The sequence below is a fragment of the Choloepus didactylus genome, chromosome 14, assembly GCF_015220235.1.
Source record: "Choloepus didactylus isolate mChoDid1 chromosome 14, mChoDid1.pri, whole genome shotgun sequence".
Classification (NCBI taxonomy): Eukaryota; Metazoa; Chordata; class Mammalia; order Pilosa; family Megalonychidae; genus Choloepus; species Choloepus didactylus.
In genome coordinates, this window is record NC_051320.1 from 11,787,533 (window position 1) to 11,799,839 (window position 12,307).

A 12,307-nucleotide genomic window follows, 5' to 3' on the forward strand; every position below is an offset into this window, starting at 1 on the left:
ACCTGAAGGGCTTACCATCCCAGAACCTGCCATGCATGTAGAAGGTGGCTCACAGGGCTCTCCTATAGAATGCTGTGGGAGGGCAGTCAAGTCATGCTTCCTGGGGCAAGGCAATGCTGGCTGTAGGATATACAGTGCAGTGCCCCAGGCCATGAGAAAACTGTTTCCTAGGGAAGAGGGGACATCTGGAGCCATGTAAATGGGGAAATTCCTAGGGCTACATGCAGATGTACAAAATAAGACACATGCACAGAAAAGAACAAGGAGACCCCTAGGCTTTGACCGGAAGCTATTTTCTAAACTCATTATATGGAGAGGCCTGACAGAGAGCATTTCCATAAGTCGATCTGCAAAAATGGGGAGAGGTCTTTTCTTTTCCTTTTTCTTTTTTTGCTGTTACCTCCTGGCATTCAAGGAAGCTCTATCATAACACTAGCTCGATACAAGCTTAAGGAATAGGTGCCTCAGAGTCTAAATTCCAGTGATAACACATTAAAATATCAAAACAATCAGATTTTGAACAAAAAGTTACAAAATGTACAAAGAAACAGAAGGAAGCAATGGCCCAGGCAAAGGAGAAGACCAGGAACATACCAAAGACTTTTAAAAAAGAATCCTAAATATGCTCAAAGAGCTAAAGGAAACATGGAAAAAAACTAAAGGAAATCAAGAAACCAGTAGATGAATGCGAAAAATACATGTAAATAGAGAAATGGAAATTATGAAAAGAAAACAGAAAGAGCTGATGACTACAGTAACAGGAATTAAAAACAGCAGATTGGAGCTGGCAGAAGAATCAGAGTACCTGAAGATAAGACAATTGAAATCATTTAACCTAAGGAAAAGAAAGAAGAATGAGAAAAAGTGATCAGAACCTGAGGAACCTATGAAATACTATCAAGTGTACCAATATGTGTACTGTGGGAATTCCAGAATGAGAAGAAAGAAAGGAACAGAAAGAATATCCAAAGAAATAATGGCTGAAAACTTCCAAATTTAAGCCCCATAGTAGCTACAAAGAAAATATTAGCGAATATGCAAGCTCAGAGAAACAGAAATTAGAGTACAGATTGCTAGGGGTGCATGGTCAGGGGGAATGAGGAGTTTATGCTTAATGGGTATAAGGTATATGGTTTCTATTAAGGGAGATGGGAAAGTTTTTTTTTTTGGAGGATCCAAAACATATTTATTCAGAGTTTGTTGGTATAACTGTGGGCATTTTGGGACTTTGTTTTTTCTTAAATGCAAGTTTATTGAGATATATTCACCCACCATATAAGCCACCCAAAGTATACAATCAGTGGCTCACAGTATCATCATATAGTTGTGTATTCATCACTGCAATCAATTTCAGAATATTTTCATTACTCCAAAATAAAGAAAAAATAAAATAAAAAATAAAAACAAACACCCAAACCATCCCATACCTCTTATACCCCCCTATTATTTCTATATATTTTTTGTGTTTCTTTTGTTACTCATCTGTCCATACACTGGATAAAGGGAGTGTTAGTTACAAGGTTTTCATAATCAAACAATCATGCGATAAAAGCTATGTAGTTATACCGTCGTCTTCAAGAATCAAGTCTACTGGATTACCATTCAACAGATTCAGGTATTTCCTTCTAGCTACTCTAACACACTAGAAACTAAAAAGGTATATCTATAAATGCATAAAAATAACCTTCAGAATGACCTCTCAACTCTATTTGAAGTCTCTTAGCTACTGAAACTTAATTTTGGTTCATTTCTTTTCCCTCTTTTGGTAAGAAGGCATTCTCAGTCCCATGATGCCAGGGCCAGGTTCATCCATGGGTGTCACATCCCATTTAAGGGGGAGGGTAGTGAGTTTATTTGCAGGTTGGCTTAGAGATAGAGGCCACATCTGAGCAACAAAAGAGGTTCTCTGGGGCTGACTCTTAGGCATAATTATAAGTAGGCTTAGCCTCTCCTTTGCAGGAATAAGTTTCATAAGGGCAAGACTCAAGATTGAGGGCTTGACCTATTAAATTGGGAGTCCCTAATGCTTGTGAGAATATCAGGAATTTCCCAGGTGGGGAAGTTTAGTATTTCCACATTTTTCCTGAATTTCTCAAGGGGACTTAACAAATGCTTTTTTATTTTCTGCCCAAAATACTCTTTGATGTATCAGGGTATTACGTTAACCTGTAGGGAATAACAAGATCTCATTCCCTATTCTAGGTTCCATGTAATTATGTTGTTTAAATAAACTGACCTTACCAGTTAAATTAGATAGTGTGCTACAGAAAATTTAAATTTTGTATCTCTTAAATAACAGTTCAAACTCAGGAATGGATGTGACTGCTGTAAGAGATTATAGTCTAGGAACCTTTACAATAAGCCTTACTGAGCATTCTGTACTCCTTCATCATTGATTGCCCAATCTCTGCCCATGTTCTATCCCCTGATAACCTATAATCTCGAATTCAATTCTCAGCATTTGCTCATTATAGTTTACATTAGTGAGGATTTACAATATTTCTCCTTCCATTTCTGGCTTATTTCACTCAACATAATGTCCTCAAGTTTCATTCACCTAGTTGCATGCCTCACGACTTCATTCCTTCTTGCAGCCACTCAGTATTTTGTTGTATGTATACACCACAGTTCACCCTTCCATTCACTTCATCCAAATGGGAAAGTTTCAGTAATGGAAGGTGGTGAGGATGCAGCAACAGTGTAAATTTGAATAATCCCACTGGATGGTGTGCTTGGGGGTGGTTGAGGTGGAAAAGTTAATGTCACCTATTTATTCCTACAATTAAACAAAAAGAATGAGCAACCAACAAGACAATGACAATTAAATGCAATACATGACCTGGACAGGATCTAATAATGGAGGAGAAAGAGACCAAAAGGACATTTTTGGGACACATGAAAAATTGGAATATAGACCATAAGCTTTATATCAAGTTAAATTTCTTGAACTTTGGTGGTTTAGAACTTATGTGCCCCCAGAAAATCATGTTCTAAAGCTAATCCATTTCTATGGGTATAAATCTATAGTAAGTAGGACCTTTTGAAAAGGCTATTTCAGTTAAGGCTGTGACCCAGGGTGGGTTTTAATCCTTTTACTGGAGTCCTTTATAAACAGAATGCATACAGAGAAAGAGAGAAGCCCACAGAAGAACCTGCAAGCAAAGACACCTGGAGGAGAAGGGAGAGACCAGCAGATGCTTCCAGGTGCAGAGAAGCCAAGGATGGCTAGCAGCTAGTCTTTGGGAAGGAAGCATTGTCTTTATGATGCCTTGATGTGGACATTCTCATGGCCTCAAAACTGTAAGCTTGTAAGCTAATAAATTCCCATTGTTAAAAGTCAGTACATTTCATGGTATATTGCTTTCAGCAGCCTATCAAAATAAAACAGTTGTTTACATAAGTAAATATCCTTGTTCATAGGAAATATACATGGCAATATTAAGTGTATACAACCTACAATCAGGTGTTCAGAACATGGACTAATATAGAGAGAGGGGGGAGGGGGAAGGAGAGGAAGGAAGGAAGGGAAGAAGGAAGGAAGGAGAGCAAATGTAGCAAAATTTAAAATTTGATGTTTCTGGGAATCTGGTGGGGGATAGAGGTTTTTAGAAGTTCTCTGTCTGTCCTGTGAGATTGAAAATATTTTAAAATAAAAAGTAAAATATGTACGTTACATTATATGTTATATATTATATATATCACTAATAGGTGTTGGAGCCAAGCTTTGAAACCAGGCAGTTTGACTCCACTTTGATTCCAGAGTCTCTATTCTTAAAAATAAAGCTGTCTGCCTTTATTACTGGCCCATAAACTCATTAGGAAGATAATGTAGATGAAAGATGGGATGCATAAACAAAAACACAACCCACCAAGCAAGATTGCATAACTAGGGGCCCAATAAGTGATAAAATAAGTTGCACGTGTTCTTAGATTCCAGAGGAGGAAGAGAAGGGACACTGAGTTGAAGTGCTCAGGAGGAAACGTGCTCTCCAAGAGCATTTGACAAATGAGGAGACGAGCAGTCATGACGTGGGGTAGGACTGTGTGAGCTCACAGTTCACATTTATACACCCAATATTACCATCCTCAGGTGATTTCAAGGCCAAGGTGGTTGAGTCATCCCACAATCCAGCCTCTATTCTGCATGACATTCTCAGATCCAATGACCTCCCCTTAAGTAATTCCCACACATGCCCCCCTCTTGCCTTTTTCCAGCAGCCTCCTGTCCTTCACCCATATGCAGTTACAGATTTCTTCATGTCTCTGCCTTTGCCAACACTATCCTCTCTCTTTGTGGTGCCCTTCCAGAACCCTGACTGCCTCTCAGTCATCTACTTATCTTCCAACCTTCAGCTGTCACCTCTCTGGGAAAATTTTTTTGCTCTAATTTCCTTTTTTTAAAATTTAATTTTATTGAGATTGTTCACATTCCATACAATTATCCAAAGATCAATTGTCCACAGTACCATCATAGAGCTGCACATCCATCACCAAAATTGATTTTTTTGTCAATTTTTAGAACATTTTCATTTCTCCAGAAAAGAAATAAAGGCAAAAAAAAAAAAAAAAAAAAAAGAAAAAGAAAAGCTCAAATCCTCCTATACCCCTAACCAGCCCCCCTCCATTATTGACTCATAGTATTGGTATAGTACATTTGTTACTGTTTATGAACAAATGTTAAAATACTACTAACTGTAGTATATAGTTTGCAGTAGGTATATTTTTCCTTATATACCCCTCTATTATTAACTTCTAGTTATAGTGTCATACATTTGTTCTAGTTCATGAAAGAGATTTCTAATGTTTGTAAAGTTAATCATGGATATTGCCCACCACAAGATTCACTGTTTTATACATTCCCATCTTTTAACTTCCATTTTTCCTTCTGGTGACATATGTGACTTAAAGCTTCCCCTTCATACCACATTCACACACCATTCAGCACTGTTAGTTACTCTCACAATAATATGCTACCATCACCTCTGTCCATTTCCAAAGACTTAAATTCAACCTAGTTGAACATTCTGCTCACAGTAAGCAACCACTTCCCATTCTTTAGCCTTGTTCTGTATCCTGGTAACTTATATTTCATGTCTACGAGTTTACATATTATAATTAGTTTATATCAGTGAGACCCTGCAATATTTGCCCGTCTGTATCTGACTTATTTCACTCAATATAATGCTCTCAAGTTTCCTTCATCAACCTGTTTTTTTTTCAACACAGTTGTCCACCCACATACTTTCCATCCTAAGTAAACAATCGATGGTTCCCTGTATAGTTATGTTTATGTATTCACCACTATCACCACTATCTATATAAGGACATCTCCATTTCTTCCACAAAGGAGTAAGAGTCAAAGAAGGTAGAGACAAAAGAAAAAGAAAAAGAAAAAGAAAAAGAAAGAATAAAAAGGACAGCTGAAAAGCAACAAAAGGAAAGATAGAATTAAAATGAAGTAGAATAAAAAGAGTCAGACAATATCACCAATGCCAAGAGTCCCATATCCCTCCCTTATGTCCCCCTCTTATAGGCATTTAGTTTTTATATATTGCCTTTGTTACATTAAAGGAAGCATAATACAATGTTTCTGTTAACTATAGTCTCTAGTTTGCATTGATTTTATCTTTCCCCCAATACCACCCCATTTTTAACACCTTACATGGTTGACATTCATTTGTTCTGCCTCATGTAAAAACATATTTGTACCTTTTATCACAATTGTTGAATACTTTAGGTTTCACTGAGTTATACGGTCCAGATCTTTACCCTTCCTCTTTCCTTCTGGTGTCCCACATGCTCCTAACCTTCCTCTTTCAACCATACTCACAGTCATCTTTGTTCAGTGTACTTACATTGCTGTGCTACCATCACCCAAAATTGTGTTCTAAACCTCTCCTGTCTTTTCCTATCTGACTGTAGTGCTCCCTTTAGTATTTCCTGTAGCACACGTATCTTGTTCACAAACTCTCTATTGTCTGTTAGAGAATATTTTAAACTCTTCCTCATATTTGAAGGACAGTTTTGCTGGATATAGGATTCTTGGTTGGCAGGTTTCTCTTAGAGTATCTTAAATATATCATACCACTTCTTTCTTGCCTCCACACATAAAAAAAATCCACACATAGTCTTATCAAACTTCCTTCGTATGTGATGGATCGCTTTTCTCTTGCTGCTTTCAGGATTCTCTCTTTGTCTTTGATGTTTTATAATCTGATTATTAAGTGTCTTGGCATGGGTCTATTCAGATCTATTCTGTTTGGGGTACACTGTGCTTCTTGGATCTGTAATTTTATGTCTTTCATAAGAGATGGGAAATTTTCATTAATTATTTCCTCTATTATTGCTCTGTCCTTTTCCCCTTCTCTTCTCCTTTTGGGACACCCATGGCATGTACATTCATATGCTTCATGTTGTCATTAAATTCCCTGAGATTGTTGCTCATATTTTTCCATTATTTTCCCTATCTGTTCTTTTGTGTGTAGGATTTCAGATGTCTTGTTCTTCAGTTCCTGAGTGTTTTTTTCTGCCCCTTGAGATCTGCTATTGTATGTCTCCATTGTGTTTTTCATCTCTTGTGTTGTGCCTTTCATTTCCATAAATTCCACCAGTTGTTTTTTCAAATTTTTGATTTCTACTTTATGTTCGCCCAGTGTTTTCTTATAGCCTTCATCTCTTTTGCCATATCTTTTCTGAGCTTGTTGATTTTGTTTTTGATTTGATTTAACATATTTCATTGAAAATCTTTAATTTATGCTTCATTAAAGTGAAACAATATCTCAACTGTATCTTGATTGAGGTGTAAGTTTGTTCCTTTGACTGGGCCATATCTTCATTTTTCCTAGTGTAGATTGTAGTTTTCTGTTGTTTAGGCATCTGGTTTCCTTGGTTACCCCAATCAGATTTTCCCAGACCAGAACGGGTTCAGATCTCAGAATGGGGTTATAATCAGTTTCAAGTCTCCCTAAGGGTGTGTCTTAGAGATTGACAGACTTTCCTGTGAGGTCTCTAGCCACTGTGCTTTTCCTAACTTTCCCAGCAGGTGGCACCAGTCAGCCTGTTGCTCCTGACTGGTGTAAGGAGGTGTGGCCCCTTTAGTTTCTGTTTTGGCTGTTTTCCCCCATGCTCTGGGGTCTGGTTCTGAAGAGAAGACTGGTAGTAGAGCTGGGCCCCACCTCCTTCCTCTTAGGGAATATGCACCCCCTAGGGAGTTTTCATCTGCATTTGAGTAGCTTCTTTGTCTCTCTGACTCTGATATCTCCACCCCTGTCTGCATCAGAGCACTGAGAACTGAAAATGACTGAGGTTCTCTCCACTGAGCCCCTCAGGTTGAGAGAGAGAAAAAGGGAAAGAAAGCCCCCTTTCAGAGCCAGTCCACAGCCCCCCAGTTTCACTCTTCAGCCGGAGGTAACACCCAGTCTTCTGGGATCCACCTCCCGAGACAAATGAGTCCTCTGGTTCTTTAAGGTCAGTCATCACTAAAAGCCTCTGTCTGCTTGTTAGGGATTTCTAGCTGGTATGCAACAGTCCACATTTGTTAATTAAAACCCCAGTTGGAGCTGGGCTGAGCTACATTTGCTTGCTCAGTGAGTCCTGCTTTCTCCCACAGAAAGGTTTTCATCTCAGACTACTGAGTGGGGAAGGGGCTCCTGGTGCAGTTCTGCAGATTTTACTTATAGATTTTATACTGCAATCTCAGGCATTCCTCCCAAAACAGTCATGGTTGTCCCCCAGCAGTTATTCCAAATCATTTACTAGTTGTTCCTGGTTGTTCATTAGTTGCTCCAGGGGACTAACTAAATTCCATACCTCTCTATGCTGCCATCTTGCCCCCTCTTGCTCTTATTTCCCTTGCACTGCCTCATTCTTGCCATTCAGGCTTGCTCAGTCTCCTCTTATGCTCCAAGAATATCTGCAAGTTTTTCTTTTCTTACTGTTCTTTATTACATCCATCTCTTCACATATCTGTTTCCTTCTTTACAATGAAGCTCCCTGAGGTCAGTCTCCTCATCTCTTGTTTTTTTGTTTGTTTGTTTGTTTGTTTTTTTTATCTCTAGCACTCAGCAAAGTGCCTGGCACAGAGAAGCACTTTCTTATGTTTATGAATAGATGGATGGATGGATGGATGGATGGATGGATGGATGGAAGGGGTGGAAGTACATTGGAATGAGGTATAATAATAAGTAACTATGTACCACTTAATAGTACACAAAATGCTTTCCCATGACTATTCATTTCAGCTTTGCAACAGTTCTGTGAGGCAGGTAATTCAATCAAAGAGTCAGGTTCTAGATGGCAGGATCACAAGCCAGTAAGTGGTGAAGTTGGTTTTCTGAGTTGTATTGGTTTTATCTGCAACAGAGACCTTCTATCACAGAAGTTGGGCTGGTACTGCCAGGATGAGCTGTTATTCACCCTAAGCACGTTTTCCAAACTGTTACTATTTTCACGAAGTTTTAAGGTAATATGATTCTCTTTGGAGACATTGAGAAAAAAATATTTTAGGAAGCCGTGTGGCAATGGAGGCAAGAGAGAACCATAGGGAAGGTATTGGAAATGCTGGAACTTATTTTTTTGTGCCATGTTTCCTCAAACGGATGCAGTGGGCCACTCTTTCTAACCTCAGTCAGGTCTGGGGCTCACCATCTTAGGACCCATCCTTGCCTTTGTCCCCACATGGTCCTGGGACTGCTCTGGAGTCCGCGGTGCATTTACAGGTACATTTACACATGGAGGGCTGGCAAGCCTGGAGAGGGAGATGGCTGGCAGGTGTTAGGATTTACCTGTTTTATTCTTCAATACACAGTTATACAATCATTCTCATCATGATGGGGTGTACACAAAAGGTTGCTTTGTGTTTGACTTTATAAAAGCTATTTTTATAGTTATCTTTTAAGGTGAAAAATTAATGCAGAATCATGCTTATTTTAAAAATGGAGAAAAACGAAAATTAATTTCCCCTCTTTTTCTTCTCTTGTTCTTTCTCTCTTTTTCCCCCTCAGATGGCTTCCCTTCATGTCCCAGGGCATAATTCATTCAGAAGTTGAACTTTATCTTCAAGGTGAGGATTAATGACATCTTCAGTAGAAGAAAGTGCAAGATGATTTTATAACAGCTTGACAACATGGAACATTCCCCAGTTGTCCCCAGACCATCCTCTTTGAGACTCTGCCCTTTGCATTGGATTTATAGTTATTCCTCCCAGAAAAAATGAAAATGTGTAAAGATGTGTGTTTGCAATGCTATATGCCCTATTGTGCATGAAAAATCAAGCTAGGATTTGCTGCCAATAAAGGGCTAAACTTACACTTCTTTTTTTCCCACTTATAAAGTCATCAGGCAGATCTATTATTAACTGCACTTCACTTTTATTTTTTCAGAAATGCAAATAAATCATCAACCTAAAATACAAGAGGAAGCAAATGGTAAATTTTGTTGCCACTTTTTGTCTTTTAATTATCTGTTTCAAGACTACCTGCTTTGTACATTTTTATAGTATATTCTTATGCAGTTTAAACTATTGATTGGAAATATGTAAAGTGAATATAGGAACAGGCATTAAATTGTAGACTGATTTATAAAGAAATTTTCTTGAGCAACGTTAGCCCCACATGCTTTCTATTCTTAATGCTTCCTTCTACAATAATTTAAGTATATGAGGGAAGTAACCATTTTCAAAATAATCAATTTCTATTAATTTAATTGTACTTTTTTGACTAACTTTGTGTTTTGGTTTTCAACTTTCCATTGAAATCATTTGTGATTCACTTTTTCTATTGGATTCTCTTCAAATCAATCTGCAATTGTTTTATAATACCTTTACTTTATATCTTAGAGCTGATCTAAATGAGACAGGTAAATACAGATTATTAATATATATATACCAGGCCAACAAACTTCTCTGTTTTCCAAAAACATGCGACGTTTGTACATTAATTTGAAATTAGGCAAGGGTTAATGATAACATTATTATATTAAGAAAGTCCTATATGGGTTACAGTGGACACTGTGACTTGAGCATTTCATGTCCATCTCTGAAAACTTGCTCACACTTGCATTTATATTTATTATATTAGACATTGTATTTTGGCTTATATTTTACTTTTTGATTATTTAATTGTTTTATGGCAAAAAGTCTGTGAAGTGTCAGACTGTTTAATAAATGTTCCAGAATCTCTTAGTAAGTTTAAAGGGCATCCAAACATCTGCATCTTATAATAGTCCTTAAGTAATAATAAGGTTTGAAACATTATTTTAAGTAGAAAAACTATCTGGGAATTCTAGAACTTGGTGGGGCATATGTGAATAGTATAGACTAATATTTTTAAACTGATGATTCTAATTAAGGCTGAAACTAAAAAAGTTGAAAGCCTGTGTTGTTAATACAAGTCCCTTTAGGGTTACTGAATGTAATGAAGTGGCATCATTCAGGAGCAGTGTTTATTTAGGAGTTTGTTAGATAGATGTCATCAAATATAATTTCAATTAAAATAAGCTATTATAAAATGTTTTCTTGTGACTAATTATTTCTGTTGTTTTAATTTATTTTGTATGGCCTTAGTAAAATGGCTTAATTTTTTTATAGTTCAGAAATGGATTAATTACAGACCTTAGCTCCTGAGATGCTATCATTACCTGCCTATGAATGGCCCTCTTTTATTCTATTTCACTTTTAAATCATAAAGAATGTGATCTTTAATATTTCTTGGGATCCGATTCTGGCAATCCATTAGTATTCTCATAGTTCTGTGAATAAACTCAGTTATGGTGTGGCAATTCCCTCGGGAGTTTAAGTTTTCTAATCTCCTGAAGAGGTGTTACATTGTGCTTCAGAATGCTGAAGAACAAACACAACATTCCATGAGTTTTGGATTTGGAAAGTATTGGAAGCTCTTTTATGTAATTCTTGCCTTTCTATGTAGCTGCAGTGTGAAGAAGGTAAACCAAGACACCATTTCAGTTTACAGATAGAAAGGAAAAAGAAGGGATCAACTGAATTAATTTTCCTTTCATTTTGAAGTGATTAACAAATACAATTAAGTACCATCACTAATTCCTAGCATTGAATGAATTCCCACAATGATCTAAGACATGTTTCACAAACCTTGACATGCTTATAAACATAAATATCTATATACCATATAGAGAAAATCATTCTCCATTGTAAAACTGCATGACTGATTTAGACTGGACTTTTAATATTCATTGCTAGATTGAATTTTATAACGATTACAAGGGCCTTTTTCATAATGCTCTTATGTCTAGCCTCCATGCCAAAGCCTCTTATTGATTCTAATAACTTCTATCATGATACTTTTAGAATTCTTTGGGAAGACAGCCATATCACATGTGATTGATGACATACCTTTCCTTGTCCTAATATACCATTTAGGTCCTTTGCTACAACATGGGTCAAGGTTAAGAAAATAGTAATAGGAACATATATGTAGCATTTCCTATTTAGTCTAAATGCTTTAGATGTAGTAATTTATTTAATCCTCTCAACTTCCTAATAAGGCAGACGGTATCATTATTCCATTTTACAGGTGATGAAACTAAAGGACACAGAGGTTGCCTAGCTTAAAGTCACACAGGTAGCAAATAGCAGATTCAGAATTTGGTTCTCAGTGGTTGGACTGCAGTCTGTACTGTTCTTGCTTTATAGAAACTGCTTCTAACTGCCTCTAGTCATTAAGAATGTGTGTGTGTGTGTGTGTGTGTATCTCTTCTTTATCTTCCATGTGTTTTTCTCTATCTTTGGTTTCATTTTGTTGTGCTATTTTGTCTAACTTCTTATTCTTAGCCTAGAGTTTTAGATCTTTAGCTCTCAGCCTTCTGCCAGACCCAAGTGAAAGAATATTTTTAATTATCAGGGGAGATTATTGTTACTGTTATCTTGATTAATTTCTTTTTTCACTGAGAACTTTCCTGGAGCAAATTGGATTTCTGGGCACCTCCCTTTGCTGCCATTTATTTGAAGCCCAACCTTTTAAGCCACTTTTGGCTTAATTCCAAAGTCTCAGGTTCAGCTCCCCACCCTTGCCTGCCCCAGGCCTGGCCTCCCTTTGCATTAGATTTACCACAAGCACAACCCCAGCCTTCACCACTTAGTGCCTGCCAATGGTCTCTTTCATCATCATCATCACCATCATCATCATTGTCACCATCATTTGGCACTTGGGATTTTTATTCCTTTCTTGGGAAGAAATAATGTACTAAAAAGTTGGGATTATTGGGTTTTGTTTTTTTTTTTTTTTTGGTAATTTATCCAAAATCTGTTTGTGTTATAGTGATGTTCCAGTTTGGA

At 37.2% G+C, this 12,307-nt stretch overlaps 1 protein-coding gene across 1 annotated transcript in view; it reads left to right on the forward strand.

The window, feature by feature from the left end:
* RP1 (RP1 axonemal microtubule associated) overlaps nucleotides 1–12,307 on the forward strand; it is a 351,706-nt gene that overhangs the window by 234,307 nt on the left and 105,092 nt on the right. The window contains exons 24-25 of the mRNA XM_037803054.1: nucleotides 9,003–9,061; nucleotides 9,381–9,425. Coding sequence (XP_037658982.1) covers nucleotides 9,003–9,061; nucleotides 9,381–9,425 — 104 coding nt within the window. The remainder of the gene's footprint in view (nucleotides 1–9,002; nucleotides 9,062–9,380; nucleotides 9,426–12,307) is intronic.